At 39.5% G+C, this 24,972-nt stretch overlaps 1 protein-coding gene across 1 annotated transcript in view; it reads right to left on the bottom strand.

The window, feature by feature from the left end:
• The window catches only part of LOC111870430 (DNA topoisomerase I, mitochondrial), a 76,019-nt gene extending 51,786 nt beyond the window's left edge, over positions 1-24,233 (bottom strand). Inside the window, exons 1-8 of the mRNA XM_023862731.2 lie at positions 24,117-24,233; positions 23,783-23,834; positions 23,401-23,579; positions 18,839-18,987; positions 16,926-17,152; positions 11,276-11,541; positions 6,215-6,358; positions 5,790-5,896 (exon numbers count right to left, since the gene is read on the bottom strand). Of these exons, the coding sequence (XP_023718499.1) occupies positions 5,790-5,896; positions 6,215-6,358; positions 11,276-11,541; positions 16,926-17,152; positions 18,839-18,987; positions 23,401-23,579; positions 23,783-23,834; positions 24,117-24,158 (1,166 nt within the window). The 5' untranslated portion in view covers positions 24,159-24,233. The remainder of the gene's footprint in view (positions 1-5,789; positions 5,897-6,214; positions 6,359-11,275; positions 11,542-16,925; positions 17,153-18,838; positions 18,988-23,400; positions 23,580-23,782; positions 23,835-24,116) is intronic.
• Between the last annotated feature and the right edge of the window lie 739 nt (positions 24,234-24,972).

The following is a 24,972-nucleotide window of genomic DNA, read 5'->3' as shown; positions in this document are numbered from 1 at the left end:
ATGACCCAGAGTATGATAGGCTCTGGAAAATTAGAAAAATTTTTGACAATCTCAATAACAAATTTTGTGAACTTTACAATCCAGCAGAACGTCTTGCTGTTGATGAAGTCATAGTGTTGTTCAAAGGAAGAGTGATTTTTCGTCAGTATATTCCACAGAAACGCAAACGATTTGGTATAAAAACTTACAAGCTTTGTGATTCTTTTGGGTATACTTATGACATGACAGTTTATTTGGGCAAACAAATTACGTCGACACATGGCATTGTTCTCCAGGTAATTCGAAGAGTAGAAGGCTTGGGACACAAAATTTACATGGACAGTTATTTCAGTTCTCCTGCTTTATTTGACGATCTTTTAGACAGGAAAATAAATTCATGTGGCACCGTTCGCAATGACAGGTGTGGAATGCCACAAGAAATTCGGCCCAAGTCAATGAAATTGAAAAAAGGGGATGTTACAAGAGTCAAGAGGCAGCTAAGTGTTGTTTGTTGGAAAGACAAACGTGATGTGTATGTTCTGACGAATTTGCACCCTCCTCCATTGGAAGGCAACTTCCGAGAAGAATCCGGCCGTGCTGTCAAACCCCGTGTAATTGAAGACTACAATGCACACATGGGCTTTGTTGATAAATCTGACAGGATGGTAAACAGTTATGGCATTGCTAGGAGGACATGGAAGTGGACAGAGAAATTGTTTTTCCACCTTCTAGATATGACTATTCTTAATGCATATCTATTACATAAGTCATGTGGTGGAAAAATGACACACAAAAAGTTTCGCGAAATATTGGTGCGGGATTTGATTCTTCAGTCGCATGAGGCAAATATCACAGTCAGTGGCGTTTCTCAGGGGAGGCCAAGTTCATCTGGGGCCCAACTGAGTGACGGGAGGTGAAACACTGGCCAGCCAAAGGAAAACAAAGACATTGTCGTATTTGTTCTCAGAATAAGAAGCGCAGAACCACGGCCTACTACTGTAAAAAGTGTAACTTTGCGCTCTGTGTGGAAGACTGTTTCGAGAAATGGCACACGCGTGTCAGAGTGTGAGATAGCGTAAACTGAGAAGTGACGCAGTTCAAACTCATGTACAGTCTGAACAAAATATTATTCTATACAGTGTGATCATATCTGCAATATCATCATGATTCAAGATTGTAGAAAAAACAATGGGCAGGTCCTTTGAAACTTCGTAACGTATATAATAAAGAGTATGTTTTGCATTTCATGATACAATATTCACAGTTAATTTTCATTTGTAAAACTTGTTCTTTTACGTTTATGTAGAAAATTTTATTGTCTTTCAGGTTCTTTTTAGTTGGAATGGAAAATATGCATTTTTTTTCTGAAAGTTTGCAGTGATAATTAATTAGGGTGATTTAAATTCCGGCCGTACAGGGCTCCTGGCAATTTAAAAGTCCGTACGTTAAAGGTTAAACTTAAATCAATTCAGTAAATTTCCTGATACAGAACTACCATTTGTGCTGCAGTAAGTAAATAGAAATAAACCTCAAATATGGTGATAGGGTAGGGTGACCAGGTAAGCCAGTATAATTTCTATTAACAATATTATATTTAAGCATCCTGTTGCACTCTAAACGATATATGATATAAACTCCGTCCTAAGTGCAACAATATATTGTAGTCTTTCGTCTTGCTTTCTTCTACACTACATGTCTATTATATGTAAGTAAACATTGAATTCAGTATCAGTGATGTGATAACCCATATTGTAAAGCTGTTTTATAAAAATGTTCCTTATTCCTAAAATTAAGAACCAAAATGGGGTGCACATCCTACACCAGGATTTTAGTTTTTGAGCAGGTCATTCAATATTGCAATATCAATAATGGAATCATTGCAATAGTATCTGACACACATACTGTCCCTTTTCAATGAAATCCCACTTTCAGTAACAAATATTTAATGTGTGTGGCCATGACAATGTTGACATATCCGTCTGCTAAGTCAATGTCAGTAGCATTCAGGTAGCTGTATAGAGAAGTCATGTTTCATCATACAACTTAAAATTAGAGGTGAGTGCTCCAATAAGAGACTGGGATCATTTCTTGCTAGACAGAAACTAAAAATAATACATGAAGCAGAAGCAGAAAATCGTATAGTAGGTCAAAAGTATGATCTGCTAGACTCTTGCTTTAGAGAACAGGGGAAGAAGAAATATATAATATTAGCTCCTATGTCCTCCCCTTGGGCTGCTACCTTTACATAGTGAGGATGTGTGTACCCTGCTCATCTGGACACAGGTTGAAAGGCAAAGGCCATATAAAAGGCAGAGCATGGTCCTTGAGGCTGGGGGATGAATGTGAGGCTAATAACCTCACCTCAAAAAAAAAGTGGGTTAAAAAGCTCATGACAGAAGAAAGATGGAGTGGAAATTGTTGTAAAGGAGGCCAAGATTCTTACAAGACTGCAGAGCAAAGGAGTAATTAAGTAAGAAGAGAGGCTGGCTTATTATATAAAATGACATCAATTCAGTTATACCATCTCAACAGAAATGTCTCAACTCAAAGCAGTGCAAACAACTAGGAAGTTGATTTTAAGACAAACAAAGGCTGAAGATGATTTTTAGAAATGAAGAGTGAAACATTACGGAGTCTACCCAAATTTCATACAGAGAAATTGACAGATTTCCAGAAATACATGAGAAGCATTAAGGAGAAGTTGTAAATGCCAATCTATTTTTAGATACCATGTCACCTGACCATGAACCAAACTGTCGGAAAAACTGCCCAAGATCTGCACTGAAAATTCTGAGAAACAACTGGGCATCACCATGTTACCAGAAGGAAAAGCATGTCCATCATGTGTCATGTTCAGAATAAAAATTTCCAAGAATTATAGTAAGGGAAGGTAAGGGCATAGGAAAATGGGCGGATGGACAGTGAATTCATTCTGGACTTGATCCAGTGTGTCTGGGAACAGTGTCCTAGTGTTCTATTTATATTCTGCAGTATTGTGGATTCCTTTCAAAGGTTTCCCAAGGGACCAAAAATATGCACTTTTTATAAAGGAAAATTTATTGAAAGCATGGGCTTCAAAATGTTTAGAAAATAAATTACATCCCTTCTCAAAAACGTAACACAATACACATTATATTTTTACACTGACTTAATGGCTAAAAACACACTACATACATAGGTTTTCAAACTTATACTATATGCTGCTGCTGTCATAGTTGAATATTCTGTTCTGAAATGTTATTCTTTCTTGAAAAAGGTACCTAGCATCATTAATTTTATTCACCTTTCAAACAAATCTAATTAAAATTTTCCAGTTCCTGGAGGTTTCTGATGAACAATTGTGGCACATCAGGAATCCCACTATGTGGTGTCCTAACACTGAACTCTGAATTGGCATACACAATGCCCATTTCCACTTACACTATAAAAGCATGATTTAGTCTTTCATATTTGTAAGTCTTAACTTTGTCTGCAGGACTTGTAATGACACATCACTGAAGTATGTTTTTCTTGTAACCATAACATTATTTGTTCTCAATGATCTCCACTTTCTTGGAAACTGGTAACACCCAACATTTTATGTTTACTCTGTTGCCTGGCATAAAGCTACATATAATACACAAATCAGTTCACGTTCATGCAACCAGCTAGATGGATGGAGAAGGCGAGAAAGTCAAGGCTAATTCTGCCCAGCATATACCCACTCACAAAGCATTGTGAGGCACTGTGAGGGCTGCTATGTGCTGTGCCAAGTTTATGTAAGTATCAACTTTGTTTCCCATTAATTTCTGCATATCCATAATACTGTGACATGGATGGCACAACAGGAAGCAGGAGTCATGTGAACCCTGCATTCTCGCGAGTGATGTCATATACCCCAACTCCTTCCATCATTACGCAACAATCGGTAAACAACCCTCCCCCCTAGGCTGTGATGTGACGCAACAGGCGAGTCCATGCAGCGACTATTGCTAGGCAATGCGTAGGTAGAAATACCTGACAACCATACCAGATATCTGTTGCCGAGCAACAATGTGTTCTCTATGTCATACGCGCCGAGCCTAAATAAGGAGCAGTGAACACTATTCAAGAGTAGTGAGTATTGAGTTACTAGTATTCAGTATGAGTTGAAGTCCAGCAGCTACGAGTTGAGTGTATCGATTGAATGGCAGTGACTCCAGCAGGAAAAGTAATTGTGATACTGCGGATTGCCGTAATTGGGAAATCATGAATTGTATAAATGTAAGAGCGAATGTGCAATGAATTTGCTAAATCCGAGACAGTGTGAAGTTATTTGTTGTGTTACATAGCCAACACTTGGCAATATTCATTCATCAGTAATCTGTCAGACAACAGGTCCACAGTCTCTTCCAAAACAGTTCCTCCACTTAATGCGATCTAGAGCTTTCTTCTTCATATGAGAATATCCTCTTCTGTCCCCAAGGTCATCCACCATCTTCTTATGGTTTCTTCCTCATCTTCTGGTCACTTCTATCCGCCCCTCTATCTTTCCTTCAATAACTTCTTTTAGAAGGCAGTTACTGAGTAAGATATGACCAATCCAATTAGACTTCCGTTTTCTTATTTCATGTAGGATATTACACTGCTCACTGACTCTAAATAACACTTCTTCATTTCTCACATAATCGGTCCAACTGATCTTCTCCATCCTTCTCCAGCACCACATTTCGAAGCTTTCCAGATGTTTCTGATCTACTGCCCTAAGTGTCCAAGTTTCAGCCCCATACAAAGAAATGCTCCAAATGTAGCATTTCACTAGTTTCTTCCTCAAATTTAAGTCCAATTTGCTGTAAAAAGATTCTTCTTCTTGCTAAATGCAGCTTTTGCCATGGCAATCCTGGATTTAATTTCACAAGTACACCTTCCATCATCTGTTAACAAGCTACCCAAATATTTAAAACATTTCACATTCTCCAGTTGTTTTTGGTCTAGCTTTATTGTGACTGGGGTTGTCTGTGTCGAAATTTTCATGACTTCTGTTTTCCACATTCATTTCCATGCCATAGCACCTTCCAATTTCGATTAGTCTATCAATCATACCCTGTAGCACAGTTTCTGCCTTAGCCATTAACACAAGGTCATCTGCATATTTCACAGTTTGAATAATTTGCCTTCCTAATTTGAAGTCTCCAAGCCCATCCAGAGCTTCCTTGGTAAGGCATTCACCTATCTAATTAAAACACATACAAATGTCCCCTAATGATAAGCATATCTCTGATTTGAAAGATTAATATCACTTCAGCAAAACGTGTTTGTTACCAAAAAAAATATATGATAAATTAAATTAACTAAAAATCAATATCACAATACCAATTACCTGTGTGCAGTTATCCAAACTGACTGTAGTTCAAGATCATAGTCTTCTGCATATTTATGTATGTTTCTACTTTTTAACCTTGTACAACCATAACCTAGTGCATAGTTAGTATTTCTCTGTTTCACTTGTACATACACATTACATACCATTCTTAACAAAATCTTATAGTCCCCAAACAATACAGAACCCATTACAAGTTAGTAACAGCCTGTAGTTTACCATCCCTCACTTGAAGTAACTTCTTTTTATAGATGAAGAGCACATGTAATTACAGCACCTACCATCTTGAACTCAAGTGCTGCCATCTTGTAGAAACATTCAAAACTGCTCAATTTCCAGCAAAATTTCCCAGTTTAATACAGGCATCTCTGACAAAATATGGTTGACCTACCCAAAGTCCACCTAACAAACACTTCTAAAAATGACATAACTGTTGTTTTTTTCACTAAAAATTATAGAAAAAAGAAATTACCATTTCCAAACTTCCTGTTGTTCATCCTCTTTCTTCTTCTTCTTTGGGCTACTCTGTGGTGTCATCTCCTCATTAACAGTCCCTTTTTTAGTAGACTTTTTCTTCTTCTATTGCAAGCATAAAATAACAGCAATTAACTACAAATATGGTGCAGGGCCTTAAACAACTTGATATTTACTCAGCTGCTAATACTTTCATGGAACCTGAGGGTTCACTACACAAAAGAACGCCATGCAACCCTATCCCGACTCAGATGAATCCAATCCACACCTTTACCCCCATTTTCAAATCATCCTTCCATCAACATACAAATCTCTGAAAGTCTCTTTCTTTCTGGACTTTGTCAAAATGTTGTATTCATTTCTCATTCCCCCATTCAAAGTATGAGAAAAAAATTAAAACAAATTATCAAGACTGCAACTTACCATGGGTCTGAAATCCTCCTCATCACTCTCTTCTTTTCGTTTCTTAGACTCCTTCTTAATTTTCTTCCTAGCCATAAGGGGCACATCATCCTCATCTGAATCCTCCCATCCTCGCTTGACTTTCTCTATACCTGATCGTGATGCCTGAAAATAGCAAACAATTAAATTTCAGCTTCAAGCATTAATATGCAAAAGAAAAATACAATCACCTCACCTAATGCTATGTACTACAATATCAGAAAATCTGTTCTGCATATCTGGACACATCTGCCGTAAGAGATAAGTCTGAGTTCAAAGCTCGGAACTTTTGCATTAAAATGCTATAGGACACAATAAAAATTATGTTTTAGCCAACTTTTCATACTTTATAAGGAAAGGTGTACCATATCAATATGTCCACCTGAATATCCCTACCTACTAACATTTTAATCAGATATTCATGAAACTTGATATGAAACTCACACCACTAGAGGTTACCTTTGTGTCATCTAACTTTCTAATGTCAATGCTACTAACATGGCAACTGTGAGAAATATCAAGGTTCACAAAAAACTACTCATACCATCTGAAATGATAAGGAAAACAGATCTGCTAACAAAAAAGACCAAAGTCACCCAGGAAGATTCTAAGAGTTATACACCTGCAGGTGACGTACCTACAAAAGGAGAAGGCGATACGCTAGTCAGTCAGTGGGCGAGTCAATTTTCAGCTGAATACAGTGCAGCTCAGTGGAGCAAAGTATTGTGACTAGCTGTGTTGATGTCAAGTAACAAGTGAACAACAACTTATCTCAAGAGTATAAGAGGTTTCAGATAGTGTGGCAGTACTTGCTCCATAAATTGATAACTGTTACAAGTTGTGTCACATGGACTGAAAATTAATCCTGTATTATACACAATTAAGCACAGTGGCAGCCAAGACAAAGTAACAGTCCATCAAGACCAACTGGTGGATAACCAACACTAACTGGTGGCCCACCAAGAATTGCAAAAAGGATAAGCACCACTAAAAACAACTCAGAAGCAAAATAAGAGCTATCAGGGATCACCAGAATGGATTTGATGGGAGAATAAGTGAAGTCAGACAAAAGGTCACTCAACAAGCCCCTTAACCATCCTTGAAGCCAGAGGCTGCAACAATGGAAGCCAGACCATTAGCGAGGCCACGGGAGATAAGGGCTAGAGTCCTCATGGTAGCTAGAAAAAAAAAAAGACTGTTGGCAATGTGGGGACATGAGTCATCTCTGAAGAAACTGTCAACAGAGACATGATGAAGCTGACCAGAACTCAGGAAAAAAGTAAAAACCAGTGCAAGGAGACCACCAGCATCACCACCCTCATCCCCACATATTATACTTGAGCGGCAAGAGGGACAACAGCCTAATCACTGGGAGATGGATGGGGGGCAAACCATGCTTTGTGACCATCAACAGCCAGGCACCTGTGCGCAGGCTTGACATCAGTGAAGGACTGCTTGAGAGGAAGCTGCTTCCACCATATTGTAACATGTCTAACCATTGCTGGGCAATGGGAGGTGGAACAAATTACCACGAAGACAGACCTTTGATAAATGGTCGGTTGCCAGGTTACGCAACAGTAAGGAAAGTGGTGTTTCTCCATGCTATGCCGAGTAGAGCCGAAGTGAGCCAAGCCAAGCCGAAGCAAGCTGGTTGCTACGCAGTAATAAACAACTCTTGGCAGCATTGCCCAGGAACACCTGTAACCACGGCGATTACGCAACAGGGAAGTGGGGTGCATTTTCCGCTGCCTGACTGAGGGTTTATAAGAGTTACTAGGCTTGAGAGTAACCAGTCAGTTTCAATCTAGCAGTCGCCGAGTTAGGGTGTATCGAGTGCATGGCAGTAACAACAGGAGAAGTATTTGTGATACTGCCGATGGCAGTAGTTGGGAAATTGTGAATTGTGTAATTGTGAGAGCGAGTGTTAAATAAATTTGCTACATCCAAGGCGGTGTAAAGTTATCTGTCGCGTTATACACCCAACATGTGACAATATGTTCTGCAAACAGCAACCGGTGACATCTTCCATGTCCTGAAAGAGTCAATGGTGGAACTGACTCTGGGACAGAGCACATCACGAATTTGGGTGTTTATCACAAAGATCACAGATGAGTTCATCCTTGGGCCGGACATTCTGCAAGCTTACCACACTGTGGTAGATCTTAAGTACCATGAACTACAACTAGGAAAAGATGGGGCATCATTATGACATCCAACAGTACAACTTCAATCATCCCTCCTTGCACTGGCGAATGATGAGCTGATAATGGGACAATGTAAGAGAGTGATGACTGCACAGCTAAACAGTCCCCTGGAAACAGCATACAGCCTAGTGGGACCAAGTCTGAAAATTTCCCAGAGGACTGTACATAGCCAAGATGTTGGTTCAAGCTCAACAGAAAATTCCTGCCAGAATAAAGAATGTAACCAACAAAGAGCTAGTGCTGGGTAAAGGCACGACACTGGATCACTGTGAAGCAGTCATGTAGGTGGAACCAGACAGCTGTCTGGAACACCAAACTCCAAGAATAAGAGGGCTACTCCAAAAACGTGGTCTCAGGTGCCAGGATGAACCTCAACACTTGAGAAGCCCAGAAGTTGGAGGTGTTAATTATTGAATTCCAGGACAATTTCACAACAAAAGATGCCACATATGGGAAGAGTGGTAGTTTACCACTGCACTGACATTGGTGATACCAATCCAATCCGTAAGCACCCTCACAGACTCCTGTTAGCCACGAAGACTGAAGTGGACAAGATGCTGAAAGACCTGAAAGGACAACAGGTATGCAAAGAGACAGACATTTCTTGGTCTTTGACTATCAAGCTCATCAGGAGGAAAGACAGAGACCTTAGGGTCTGTGTGGACTAATCAATGTCTGAATGACATTACATGAAAGACTGCTTCCTGATAACAAGGGCAGGTAATACCCTGTAAATGCTCATGAGGGCCAAATAGTTCTCAACCTCTGACTTGAAGAGAGGCCACTGGAAAGTTTCCCTGCACCACAGCAACAAGGAAAGACAACATTCTCTAATGTTCAGGGGATGAGGAAGTTCAGAGTTATGGCTTTTGGTCTCTGCAATGCCCAGGCTATGTTCAAGCAGGTGATGGAATCTGTCCTGTGGCACCTTACTTATGAAGCCTGTTCAATATACTTGGATAATGTGGGTGTGTTGTTGGCTGGACATTCCAGGATAACTGGTGGAAGATGTATGAAAGGTTCAACCCCAAAGTAAACTATGAGAGGTGCCACCTGTTTCAAAAGGAGGTACAGAACCAAGAACATATATTGCTGCAAGGAGTGACTACAGACCCAGTGAAGCTGAAGCTGTACACGAGTACCCAGTGCTAAAAAATAAAAATGTGCTGAGTTTTCTCCATGTTTGTACCAAGTACAGAAGGTTCACGGATAGATATGCAGACACAGCAAAACCATTAACTCAAATCATGAACAGAAACAGACTTTCCATGTCAGGACTCAAGAAGCAGAAGCTGCTTTCCAGTCCCTGAAAGAGTTGTTGTGCTTAACACCTGTAATAGGTTGAATCAGAAGTTAATTGTCAACATGGGAAATGGAATGGTGCTGTCAAAAGCACAGAGGGACAGGAGCATGTTGTGGCTTACTCCATCATGACCTTATCCAAAGCTGACAGAAGTCACTACTGTGAATACTTCCACAAATACCTCCAGCAACAATATTCCACCTGCAAACAGACGATTCTGCCCTGACCTGACTCCTTACTTTTAAGAACCTGGAAGGACACAGCCCGAGTCAAATGCCTCCTAGAATACAATTTCCATGTGAGCATCACTAAGGGCAGCAGCACACCAACACAGATGCACTCTAGAAAACCCTGCCCAGGGGCATGTGCTCTGCCAGAAAGTCAAAGACAGTCAAGCAGAGTAAAGCTACAACTTACAACTACTACCACTACAGATGACTGGGACCGTACTACCCAAAGGAGGAAGCAGCCGATGACATAGGGACAATTCTACTTGTAGTAGAGGCTGGACAGCATCCTCAGCGGATATACATGACAGAAAGCCCATCTACAAGAGTTACCAGGCTAAGCGGAGCTCCCTAACAGTGACAGACGATATGCTTCAGCACCACTCAAAGTTAGCCAAGAGATGGTCAAAAAGGGTCAAAATAATTCTTCCCTTGAGCAAGGTGAACATACTCTGTTAAGACAGTGTGTGTTGCAATTTAATCTGAAGCTAAGGCATCAGATTAAAGTCTGTGCATGCAAATCACACACTAAATTGAATGTGTGTGGCAGCCTTTACAATGAGATAACTGCAAGTACAACATTCATCATTTATATATATTATTTATAAAATGTATTATATATTAAAATTTACTAAAATTTATATTATATATATATTATAATATTTATTAAAATATTTATAAAATCATTTGATTTTCTTCGCTAATTTATACATTTCCAAGTTCTAAATTGTCTATTCATTGTAGCACCATTTTTTCACGATATTACTATATTTACGCATGTATAGGCCGCACATTTTTTGCCAAAAATTCAAGAGGAAAACTGGGGTGCGGCTTATATTCGAAATCACACTTCATTTAAAAAAAATTATATTCATAATTAGTAATACAGGATGTTCTACTCCTGAAATAATATTCCAAGAAAATTATTTTTTCTATAATTTGTCTGAAAATTGTGCTGCGGCCTATACATACGTAAATACGGTATTCATTCTCATTATAAAAGACTTCCACTGTATTAGATAAAACACCTACCAAAATTATATTTTCTTTACAACATTTAGGGTACCTCCCATCCAAGACATAATCAAAATCCAGTCATTACTTTCAGAGGTGAAAGATGTGGACACTTTTGACCTCACTATGTAATTATCTTAGGTACTAAGAAGAAAGAATACATAATACTGAATGCGTCTTTTGCAGTGTCACTAAATTTGTGTGAAGACAAGCGTCAAATATCTTTTGTTGCTCACTGATGCATGTACAGAAAATGGCAATATTCACCTTGTACTTGTATAACTAAAGCACCTACCAGTGGAATGTCTTCCTCAGTGTCTTCTTCACTCTTGATATTACGGGATGTCTCTGACTTGATGTTCAGGGGAGACTGATCATGGAAACTGTTGACACAAGGTTGAAGCCTCTCACTGCAATCCATAGGTTCCTCCTTAATGAATTCCACTGATTGTGATGACACATGCTGGTGTTTGTCTTCCTCTCCAAACTCCACCTTTATCTTGGCTGTTTTTTCACTCTTATCCTTTTTATCCCGATGTCCCTCACCCTCTTTAGATTTAACTATGAACAGTAAATAGTAAAATATGCATTACACTTAAACAACAAAACAAGAAAAGATAATGATCAAGTTAGATGGGCGTCGCAAAAAGATGATGGCCAGCATGGACTTCCAGCTAGAGAAAAAGGAGGCTGCAGTGGATGTCTTTGAAGAAAGAATGGACAAAATGGACACCAAGGATTTGGGGGCCAATTGAGGAGTCAGAGGCTGCAGCGGAGCAACAGGACACTCCTATGGAAGAGGCAGAGGTGGAAAATATCAGAGCACTGGTGGACCAATATGGGGACTGGCATCTAGCCCCAGGGCACCATCAGCAGCCAAAGAAACAAATCAGGGCAATGGTGGGTGCCAGCAGAAGTTGACAGTTGACCTGCCTTGCAATTCCTGCACTGCGCAAGGGACACAGTTGTATGAGGAGCCCCTAAAGAGGGTACATTCGAGAAGAGACATCAAGTGCAACAAGAATGCAACAACATAAGAGGCTGAAGCCTAAAGGGCAGCCACATCTAGAAAGCAAGAGAGTATTCAACAAGAACATCAGGCAGACTTTCATGCTGGAGTTCGAGAAATGTGCAGTCAAGTTTTCCATCAGGTTACAAGAAGTGACTGACTGTAAACTGTGGAGGGGTCAGCCCCCTCTGGAACGAAAGAAGAGACTACTAGCAGCTTAGCAACCAGATATATAGAAGCATCAAACACTCCTGGAACTTCTGCCTGCTTCAACCAAATATAAACCTTATATCAAGGTTGATGGTGGTACACCTGGACCAGCTTGCACCTTATCAGGGAGCCACTTGGGATGAGTGGCCTTATGGAGGGAAGGAGGGCAAGGAAGATCACAGATATCACAAGTACAGCTCTCGAAAAAGAAATGGTGATACATCTCTAGGATATTCAGGACAAATGAGGACAGAGCAACATAGCATATAGACACATTGCTAAGAAATGATCATACACATACAAGAGGAATGTCACTTCCTTGGTGAGATCACGTAACAAAAGAAAAGATGTTGCAACAGGTGTTCTCTGTCAGTCCACTCCAAGGCCATATGACTCGACCATGTTCAGTTAGCGAGTGCAGTACAGTTGGGCACAATGGAGTGAAGTGGGTTGGTTGGTCAACCGTCAGTCAAAGGACTACCGCAGTTTGGTCATTGAGTCACTGCTGTTAGAAGCTGGTAGCTGAGGCACAGGGATAATTTTGGAACCCAGAGTAAGGGGAACATGTGCCACTGGAAGCTACAAGGTGGTTCAAATATGACCGGGACTGGTTTCTTTTTAAAAAACCATAACTGCCAAACACTTACTTGCACATGTCAGTCTTCAAAGTACTCCCCTCCGGAGTCAACACATTTTTTCCAACGTTCTGGAAGCATCCTGATGCCCTTTTCAAAAAAGTCTTGTGGTTGGTGGTGTATCCACTCCTAAACATTCTGGATGATGGTGTCGTCGTCCACAAACTGCATGCCTTCCAAGTCAGATTTGAGCCTTCCGAACAGGTAGAAATCACTTGGTGCCATATCAGGATTGTACGGCAGATGTGTCAGAAGGTTCCATTTCAATTTCTGAAGGGTTTCCATTGTTGTTTTGGCCATATGGGGGCGCCCATTGTCTTGAAGGAAGGCTACCCGCTTTCCACCTCTCTTTCGCTTGGATTGGATCTTTTCCTTCACGTCTGTTGCCAGGAGGTCTGAGTAATAAGCTGCATTGACTGTTCTGGCATCCGTCAGAAAGGCTACATGGATAACCCCCTGCCAGTCACAGAAGAATGTTGCCATCACTTTTCCTGCTTAACGGCTCCTCCACGCTCTCTTGGGTTTGGGAAAACTGGTATGCTGCCACTCACGTGATGACTGCTGGGAATTGGGAATGAAGTAGTGCACCCAAGTTTCATCGGTGGTCACTACAGACTTCAAAAATCCATCGCCTTCATCTTCAAACTGCTGCAGGAGACAACTGGCAGCTTGCATGCACACAATTTTGTTCATGTCCATCAAAGTGCGTGGTACCCAGCGTGCATTCACCTTGCAATAGTGTAGGTGGTATTTCACCATGTCTTCTACACTACCAACACTGATGGACAGCACTGCTCCAAGTTCCTTGATAGTGATGCGCCTATTCTCACATTGCGGCCAACGATCATGTGGTTCATTCTCCAAGCGCTCTCTGCCCTCTCTGAAGCACTTACACCACTCAAACATACAGGTCTGCGAGATACACTCTTCCCCATACTGTTCTTGGAGTCTGTGGTGAATTTCTGTGGACGGGACGTTTTCTCCGAGGAATTTGATCACAATGCGTGTTTCCACGCTCTGCGGTACCTTCTGTTCGCTCATCGATCTAGCAACTCCCAGACAGGACTGAACAGGTCCTAACACGAACAGGAGGGTGGGTGGAGGTTGGGGCTTCACTCTCTCAAGGTCACACAACTGCTGCGCAGTGCGGCTTGTTTACATACAAATCAGTCCCGGTCATATTTGAACCACCTTGTATTACCAAACAACTGCTGAAGACATACCAGACTGAGAAGACTTAGTGCATGCTGTAGTGAACTCTAGTGCATGTAAAATAGAAACAGTGCTTTAGTATTTTTTTAAATTTGCTTAGTGGGGGGTGGAGTCCAACTGGGTCCACTCAGCATGGCGGCCACAGCTTGGCCTATTGTAGCCTGCCCCGGGTGATTATGACACAGAATTTGGTGGAACAAAGATTGGCAGGGGAAACCAAAGTACTTGGAGAAAAACCCGCCCCAGCGCCACTTTGTCCACCACAAATCCCACTTGACCAGACCCGAGATCGAACCCAGGCCGCCGTGGTGGGAAGCCAGCAACTGACCACTTGAGCTATGGCACGGTCTTCAGTGCTTTAGTTACTTGTAGTTATGATCTGTAAGTGGTCATTATATCCAATTAGCAACCCAAACCACATCTACAGTCACTCAATAAAATCGTGACAAAACTTTTACACATGCTGGAAAAATTTCTAACCAGTATCAATATGCAAATGGCAAATGAATACACTATTGAAGTGCAATTTATTTTTAAGAACCAGCACACTTTGCTAGAATGTGCACTGAACGCACGTGTGCACGCACACACAGACACATTAAGGCAAGCATAAATTACCATAGAGTGTATCAGACTTTTTAATAAGTAAATAAACATAGAGCCCGGTATGTATCAACCTTATATTAACCATCTTCTGTGGCAACAAATAATAAAGTTTACATATTTTCTTACTACATTTTAAAATATCTGAGCCATTTAAATTAAATCAGTAAATCTTTAATATATCAAAGTCACTTCAACATTTCCACTCATAGAGGCCACTAAAGAGATGCCACAATACAATAATAAACAGAAGTTTCAATCACAATTAAGAGCCTATCATACAAAACACAATCTACAGCATTACTCTATCAAGACAGCAAAAAAGCGCATCTACCTCCATCCATTATTGGACTTCAGCATATTACTAATTTTAAATGTTTCAGAGATTTACAATTAGATGCAATTTAGATGATTAAAATTTTTTAATTAAATAAACTTTCCTTTAGTTGCCTCTAAAATGGCAAACTAGGGCTGAACATATCACGCTATACAATTAGTTAATCAATGGCAATCTCATAATCTTAATGTAAATAGATAAAGGTAAAGTTGTCCATTCTTAATGAAATAAGCACTATGTCTTGAAGGCGTATGGGGGAGTGAATGTATAGATCCACATTTTCTTGACCTCGGCACTAGCTGGAGGTGAGTGGTCAGCTTTTGCCTCCAGTGAAAGCACCACTGGTACCTATTGGATAGGAGTGTTATGGCCCAAATTTGAGATTGGAGAGGGTATGGTATTACCCAAAAGTTAGAGACTTGCGAAAAGCGTTTCGCAGTCATTACAGTACATTGTAAACACCAGGACTGGCAATTAGGTTAAGAATGTGGAGGCTCAGCAGGTCTGTGTAATCGCAGAGCAAGAGCTTGCCTCACTCGGTCACTGGATTAATCGTGAGAGACCGCATACACAGCAATAAGATGCAAGGGGTCCGCCCACAACCACCCATGAGAGCCAATGAGGAGGTGATTATGAGGATTGAGGACACTGAGGGGGAGTCACCTACCCTCTGTCGTCAACGCTGAATCAGCGAAATAAAACCATAAATTAGGGAATTTCGGGGGATTTGGGACACGTTCTATCACAGAATATTCAGTTGTCAGCCGGAGGCTCTCGGCGACATGTATACCATAAGAGGGTGGATGACGGCAGTAATCTACATGTGTATTGCAAGTAAGTCTCTTTGCTCATATACGCCATGCTGTTAAAGGTTGTTGTTAATACAAGTGTTAATGTGAGATAATGAGGCAGTATCCAGTGTACCAAGTGAGAGCCAGGGTAGAACAGGGTAGAAATGAATGGAGAGTGGCAGACGATGATAGGAGTGCAGTTTCAGGGCACCTCCCCTCCACAAACTAGGACGGTAGAATGAGTTTAGCGAGAAGTGTCATGTCAACAGATAAGAGCAGGCCTTTTTCTTAATGTATTTATTATTGTAAACAGACAGTGTACATAGTGGAAAATGTACGCAGGGAGTTCTGATTCACCCGTTAGTAACCATCCTGTCCTCAACCGAGCCCGAGCTTCCCTAGCCAAGACAGCCGACGGCAGCCGAGTGCAACGTAGATGTTAGCAAAAGAGTAATAACCGACGAAAGTAATTATAAGTTCTCACCCCCTCCCCCTGAGGTGTAACAAGGAGACTGAGTGGACCACAGAGCCAGTCTGGACAACATGGAGAAGAGAAAATTCTTGACCCAACCGGGACTCAAACTCCAATCCCTCAGTCATCCAGCCCATAGCCAGCCGTTATACCTACTACCCTACTCCAGCTCAACAAAAGCCTTATGACTACATAAATTTGTGTGGTGTTTTACAATACAAATAACAAAAAAAAAAGCTTGAGAATATATGTTGGGTGAATATTATTGGGATTTCAAATAGATGCTGAATATATTTCAAAAGTAGAAGAGTTCAAAAACAATACACACAAATGCAAATAATTACTTAAATAGTTTGAAATCTTCAACCACTCATTAGCCTCACATCTCCAGAAGTTTCAGTAAGATACAGTCCTTACATATTCACAACAGATGACAAACTTCCCAACAAAATTTGCTTCCAAATAATACATATAATTACAGAACAGATTTCTAGGCAAAATAATTATTTTAGCCATTTAAGCTAATGCAAATTAATGTATCATTCAAGTTACTAGATTAATTACTTATATATATATATAAATAGTGTATTGGCAATAAAGACCTCTATCAAAACATACACATAATCAAGTGTGGTGATTTATAGAGTTCTGACCTTCCTATTTGCCCTCAAGGTACCTTTATTTCTGTCTCTGTCTTTTGATTTGTCCTTATGCTTGCGATCTGAGCTGGAACTACTGTGCTTGTCCCTGTCGGAGCCAGACCCATGCTTTTCCTTGTCCCGACTGGAACCTGTACTACTGTACTTGTCCCTGCTGGAACTGTGCTTGTGGCTTGAACTGCTGCTGCTATGTTTATCCTTGTCCTTACTCAAACTGCTGCTGCAGCTGTTATGCTTGTCCTTGCTGCAACTCATAAGAAACAAGACCTCCTTGCAGTTAAATTTACAATGATCCTGTGATGTTAATTTTACAATTTGAATTAATCTTCCTATCAAAAACTAACCACTCTGTGTAAAATGTCAAGTTTTCACAACTAACTGCAATGACACTGAAACATTCAGCTGTACTGCTACAGTAATAAACTGTACTTTGGACACTTGCCTCATCTCCAAAACAGATCTTTTAGCTATAATGAATGGCTGAAGATCTAATTGTACACAACCATTCTTCTGGAAAAATTTTATTGCATTCTGCTTGTAATCACCACACTGTGTCACCTTCCAATACATTATAATTGTTATTTCTGTCAATGCCAATAACATTTATGACATGCTGTGAAGACAAAACATTTAAGATTTCATCGTTTGTCCTCTTTAACCCCTTAATGGCCACTTACATTTTTATCACACAGGTTCACTTATTTTCTTTCACTTTTCATTAGATTACATTGGAACATATATGACACACCAATTGGTCACTGCCTGTTGATATAATGCCCTGCTTTCTCACTAGACGATATTAAGTATATACTGAAGCAAGGATTCAAGAATAAATCTAATTTACTATTTTTCACTAGAATACATGGAGATACACGACACACCAACCAGTCTATGCCCACTGATATGATGCCTCATCTTTTAGTTACATGCTAATAAGATATGGATCCATGGACTTACAATAATTCAAAATCTCACTTATTCAGAAGTACCTAGAAAAATTTAATGATACTTTATACACTATTATATTACCAAATAGTTGGTAACAATATAGATCCATAACATTCAAGACTGAAGATGACCGCCAGAATGTTTGCTTGAATGGATTTCAGCAAATGATATAGCCGAAATCAAAAGGCAAATCTTATATGTAACACTGAGAGCAGAAGCTTAAGGGCCCTACTATATCAAGTTCCCCAGTTCAAAATTAATGAAACTCAAATGGTCTGAAGTTTTTTAAATTTTTTACATGCAGTTCCATCAAACCAGTGTCACCTGCTGGGAGACACTACTCCACATCAGACTTGGGTTCAAATTCCCAGAGACACAAAAGAGAAACATTAAGCTGAATTTTCTGACTGTTATTTGTGGCAAACATACCTAGCATACCTTGTGGATAGAATCAACTACACTAGCACGGCCCAAAACATCAACTAAAACCAAGCTTATTACTGACAGAGGGGTGTGGTCCATAGGTACTCAGTATTCTGGACAATAAACACATCAACAACACACACCTTTCACTACTGTTACTCTAATTATAATCATCCTCAACCGATAAGTTGTATCTGCATGAGTTATAAAAATCTTACCAATCATCCTGGCCTTTTCCCAGCATGAAGTAACACATTTCTGGAATGTCAGCACCCTTCAGGCCAGTTTTGCTTGTCTGCTGTAGGTAATTTACATCTGAGTATGAATAAATACCTGCATCAACACTGTTACTGACAGACCTGGCTTCAGCTGGCTAGAGATGATGAAAGAATCCACTTCTGAGATGAAATGCAACTATTAGACAGATTCTGTTGGTCCTAATAATAGTAAGATGATGGGGAGCAGAGGGGCTTATAGTTTAGTATGTGTCTATCAAAGGCAACAAATTTTCTTTTCTATAACGTCTGAATGTGCTTCCAAGCATATCCAAAAAAATTACCTAGAACTAGAGCTCTTGTGCTCCTTGTCTTTGCTGGATGAAGTACTTTTGTGCTCTCGCTCCTTGTCTTTCTTTTCATCTTTATGCTTCTTTTCTTTCTCTCTCTCTTTATCCTTAATGCTACTACTGCTGCTATGATGTTTGTCCTCCTGAAGCAAGTGAACCATATAATGAACAGTTAAAAAAGTTGATAAATCAATGTTGTATTTGCTGTATGACATTAATTTGAACTAATCTATGCACAAGACAGGAACCACCAATATCACACAGACATATGTCCAAAATTTTCAGTAACTCCTTTAAGTTATGTAGCTGTATCACCAGCACAAGCATGCATGGCTCATGGCTATGCACCCAGATTGGTTCACTCTCATCAGTGCTGCAAGACATCAGTGAACTGAGATGAGGTTTATGAATTACACTGGTGCAAATATAGTTTAATCAGTACTATTTATGTGTCATGTAGTCATAAGGTACAACTCTACGCAGTGCTACCATAATCACTATTCAGACTACTATATACTTGCTCCTTGCTCCTAACCCTGACCACAGACTGATGAAATGTTGGCTCATTGTAGTGGTGAACAAACCTGAGGCCACACTGAATTCAAGACGAGACTGACTGGTCAAAAGGAAGGCATACTGTTTAGGAAAATATCACACATCTTTTAAATTGAGAATTCCAAATGGTATCAAATTAATACTGCCTCATGAAAACATAGGATCTCGCATGGTCTGCAAATTATTTCACCTTTCATTCTATAAGGTCATGTCATACATTTTAAGTTAGAGTTCTCAAGTTATCGTTTAGATAAAACATGCCCATGATTTATGCTAACCATCTTACAGTGCACACACTTTTTCACCTTACTCTTCTCTTTTGCACTACATGTTCAGCATGCACTAATGTCCCATCTTCAGGTGCGTTTTCTCTATGCACGTCTAACTACTGCATGCCCTGATGTCTTTATACTAAAGTGACTAAAATATATATTCGTTACATGTAATAGATTTTAAATATTAAAACTTTTCAGGATTAGTCATCCTTACGTCGTATCTCAATACGCGAATCACGCCAATCCTCGTCTGTGAGAGCACTCTTCCTACACTCATGTGTATTGTGCTCTTTGTAGGAAGAATGTATGAAGAGTGCTCCCACAGAGGAGGATTGGCGTGATTCGCGTATTGAGATACGAATCCTGAAAAGTTTTAATATTTAAAATCTATTATTATATATGACGAATATATATTTTAGTCATTTTAGTATGAAGACATCAGGGCATGCAATGCAGTAGTTAGACGTGCATAGAGAAAACACACCTGAAGATGGCACATTAGTGGTGAAACATGTAGTGCAAAAGAGAAGAGTAAGGTGAAAAAGTGTGTGCAATGTAAGACGGTTAGCATAAATCATGGACATGAGTCAGTGCAACAGGACATTACATAAAACATGGATAAATCTGAATCATTCAAGGAAGAACACATGGAAGGATCTGAAAGGTAACAGAAGCATCAAAGTTCCACCATGGAAAGGTAGCATAATTACAATGTGTCAAACAGGGTACACAAAAACTGGCTTCATTGCAAAGAGTCGATGGGTATTTTGTTCATGCCCACAATCACGTGGTTCCAATTTAAAAGACTGGTTTTTGAGTTACTTACTCATGGAGCTGAGCCCTTCTTAAGCTGCTGCCAACTCTGCAGCTACTCAAGAACTTCCCAGCATTTTATGGAACCCGAAGGTTCATTATCATGTTCACAAGAGCCCTCCACTGGTCCCTATCTTGAGCCAGATCAATCCAATCCATAACATACAATTCTATCTCTCTAAGATACGTTCTAATATTGTCCACCCACCTATGCCTTGGCCTTCCCAGTGCTCTCTTTCCTTCTGGCCTTCCCAACAATATCCTATATGCATTCCTCCTCTTCCCCATTCGTGCTACATGTCCTGCCCACCTCATCCTCCTTGACTTGATCTTTCTAATTATACTTGGAGAGGAGTACAAGTTATGAAGCTCCTCACTGTGCAGTTTTCTCCAACCTCCTGTCACTTCATCTCTCTTCAGTCCAAATATTCTCCTTAACATCCAGTTCTCAGACACCCTCAGTCTAGTTCCTCCCTTAATGTCAGAGACCAAGTTTCACACCCATACAGAACCACAGGCAAAATTATAGTTTTCTATATTACATTTTTATGCTTCCTAAATTATTTCGTGGGATCAGTTATATCATGGATAAAGCCAGCTACCATTCTGCTGTGATCAACAAACCCCCTAACAAAGAGACACATGGATAAAATAATCCAGCTGTTAATACTGCCAAAATTCAAAACAAGTACATCCTAACAAAAGCCTCATGACTACATAAATTTGTGTGGTGCTTTACAACAGAAATAACAAAGAAAAGCTTGAAAATATATGTTGGGTGAAGATTATTGGGATTCCAAATAGATGCTGAATATATTTCACAAGTAGAACAGTTCAAAAACAATATGCACAAATGCAAACAATTACTTAAACAGTCTGAAATCTTCAACCACTAATTTGTCTCACATCTCCATAAGTTTCAGTAAGATACAGGTCCTTACATATTCACAACAGATGACAAACTTCCCAACAAAATTTGCTTACAAATAATACATACAATTACAGAACAGATCTCTAATTATTACAGATGTTTAAGCTAATGAAAATCAATGTACCATTCAAGTTACTAGATTAATTACTTTCACAGACAGACAGATATATATATATTTCATTTCATGTATCCTGTTGTGTCACAAAAGAACCACATATTGCTATACTTCATTTCTGGAAATATTTTTGAGGTATATAAACATAACTGAATAACGTGTCTTAAAAAACTGACAAATTACTATGTCGCACGTCCTTGCAGCCCGTTATCAAAATGCTGATATGAAGATATCTGATTAAATACCCCCTTTTTTAACATGGCAATCCTCCGCTCAGGGTTCCAGCAATCTAAGTTAACACTTGACAGATGGGAAATCATCCATCTGCATTTTGTCCGACCCAAACTGATATATGCATGTTATGTGTAGCACGTGTTTTGCACAGGGTCTATGAAACAATTTGTGTGCTTTATCCAAATGCAGAAAAATTGGTGTCTACTGGGAAGAAACTCTTTGTGAAGTTGGCAGTTACAATACAGCTGTCAAAAAAAAACACACACACACACCATTAACCTGAACTCCAGTAACTTGGCTGAATGCTATTGTACATTATGCAGACGACTTTTAAATCTTGTTCTGTGGCTCAAGAACTTGACTTCCTCTACTGCAATATGAGCAATGTTTCATGACTCAAATCAGTCATCTCTCAAACAAAAGTCAGGCCATTTGGACCAACTTGCTCAGTCCTATACAGAAGAAAACTTCCATTACCTCCCTGGCTAAACAGAATAGGTTATTTTAATAAAACTGCAACATCAAATAACATACAATTATGAGTTCAGAAGAAAAATGTAACGAGGTCTACAAAGAGTTCGTTGGAGAGCCTTCTGTTAAAGTCTTCTACCAATATGGCAAGTGGGACACAAGATACTTGCATTAACTGTCCCTGTGCACACCTGGACCTGAGGAATAGTCAACAAGCCAACACCCTATACACAATACAACTACGTTCCAATATCACCTTAATAAATCTTTGAAAAGCTACTTCACAGCAAGTTTATATGTTGTGTACCCGGTAACTCAAAGCCCACCCCCGTACAGTATTAAATATTTAACCAGTCATTTTACTCCTTCTATTGAAATGCTGCATGAGAGTTACAAATAACTGCTCATGTAAGATATCAAGTGAAAAATATGGAAATGATTCTGACAAATTTTGAGATGTTACAGTTCCAAATAAAAGATTTGAGATTTTCATGGTGATGACTATGAAGAATGCCGTCTTCTGGGATGTGGTGCCATGTAGGTCATGGTACCACATCCCAGAAGACAGCATTCTTCAACATAAATTCAAGTTCACAAACTTTGTATTTATCAAGCTGATTAATATTTTCCAGAAACAAAGATAAGATATGTAGACAGTCTAAACACAGAATATAAAGTACAGAATGAACTTAGAAACACACAACAAACTTCACATAGGGATAGCTCATTAAACTCAGTAACAAAGCTTGCTACATAGCTAACCATATTACAACCATGCGGAGATGCTCATAATGTGGTATTGGGGGAGTTCACAAACACCAATTTCATCACTGAGGTGACATATGTACACAATTACACTTGCTAAACCTTAACACAGATTTTTTCATGACAAAGGTTGAATGATCCACATCCTCCAGGAACAACACAATATCAAATGCCCACTTAAAATAACGACTGTGTAAAATATCATCTTACTTTATGTCTCACTGCTTGCACTACATAACCGTACCACAGAGAGATGCCACAATGAAATATAACAGCACTTGATGCAACACAAGTCTTATGAAATAATCATTTTTCTACACAAAATAAATTAACTTCTACAAACACAATTACAAATAATCTTCACAAATTCCTACAAAATAAGTTTAAAAATTTTTACCTTTCCACTTGAGCTCTGCTTGTCTTTGTCCTTGTGTTTCTCTTTGTCTTTATGTTCCTTATGCCTATCCTTATGTTTGTCTTTATCTCTGTGTTTATCTTTATGCTCTGATTTGTGCTCTTTCTTAACATGTTTCTCAGTATATCCATTGGAGATTCCATTCATAATCATGTGTCCATCTGTCAGAAACAGCAACCACGTTTATATAACTACAAAGTATTTCAGAACACATAATGATCACAACCCTTTACATTTTTGTGAACACACAGACTTGTTTGAAGAATCGGGTTTACATTATTTTTAAAATTAGGATTACACATTTCTTTCTTTCCGCATACAAAATAGAAGGCCTAAAGTTAAAGGTCCGTGAACCTTCACTCACCTCCGGCTGACTGGTTCCCGTCCACACTCCTGTTTTCTTTCGATTTTCTTTCCTGAAATTGAGCCAAAAGTAAGAATCCACGAACTGGGTTACATAAGCGAAAGTCTTATAGTACTACTAATGCGTATATGAGTTTATAATAGTACACTTTGTAGAATTGCACTGAGTACATCACTACGTGGGACTTAGCCTCCAGACGCCATTTTGGGACTTAGATAATTTTCAGCCCTTGTCTGTACCATTACAAGAACAAATACAAACACATTACGTTCCCAGGGTCAATATTTACGTAGAAACATTCACTTTATAAATAATAACGACAACAGGTACTTACCAAGTCCAGTCCATCACCTGCAACAATAATTTCGACGCTCATTTTCTCAAACGCTAGCACGAACACATCGGCCTACCAACAGGAAACAGTCTGCACGGCCTGCACCACCAAGCAAGCAGACGCGAGCTACGAACGACAAAATTCTAAGTGCCCAAATAAGACAATGCGCATGCGCCAAACTAGCTCGGCAATGGGCAATGGCCTCGTGGTTTAGGTAGAAGAATGTTAAAAGGCGAGTTCGTTTGAACGCAATGCTTTAGTACGTATTACTGTAGACAGTACACACAGACTTCAAATTTGTTAAAGCTCACAATTTCCTACAATTATTTATTACAAATGAAGCAATATACAGCGGCAATTAAACACCAAATATTCTTGAGGCTGGTTTAATTCCACCCGCTTCCCATAGGACAATGAATGTCAATTGCGGTTTGTTAAAAACAAGTATTTTTTGGAAGAATTAACTGTCGACTTTCTTTTGATCAGACACACACCATATACAAAACGACGCCTCGAACAATTCTTCGTTGTAGCGGTAACGCCTTCACAAAGTTGTTACCTAGCAAAGGATGTGGGGGATACACAAACAACACATGCGTCCAACAATTCTATTTTGTTTTTGTATTTGTTGAAGCGGGGCATGTTTACCGAGCCGTTACCTTGCAACGATTTCATTTCATTTCATTTATTCACTTTCCATAAATCCTGTCGAGAGTACCTTCTCATGCAGATGTGGAGATCATCCTAGTTACAGTCACAATTAAGAATTGCGGTTGTCATCCAATAGCATACACATTTGTAATATAGCACTGATGAAGGTATACAATATAATAAAATAGGTTAATTTTAGTAGTAA

This window comes from Cryptotermes secundus, unplaced genomic scaffold, assembly GCF_002891405.2.
Source record: "Cryptotermes secundus unplaced genomic scaffold, Csec_1.0 scaffold1428, whole genome shotgun sequence".
NCBI classification, from domain to species: Eukaryota; Metazoa; Arthropoda; class Insecta; order Blattodea; family Kalotermitidae; genus Cryptotermes; species Cryptotermes secundus.
This window is presented reverse-complemented; position numbering and strand designations above follow the sequence as displayed.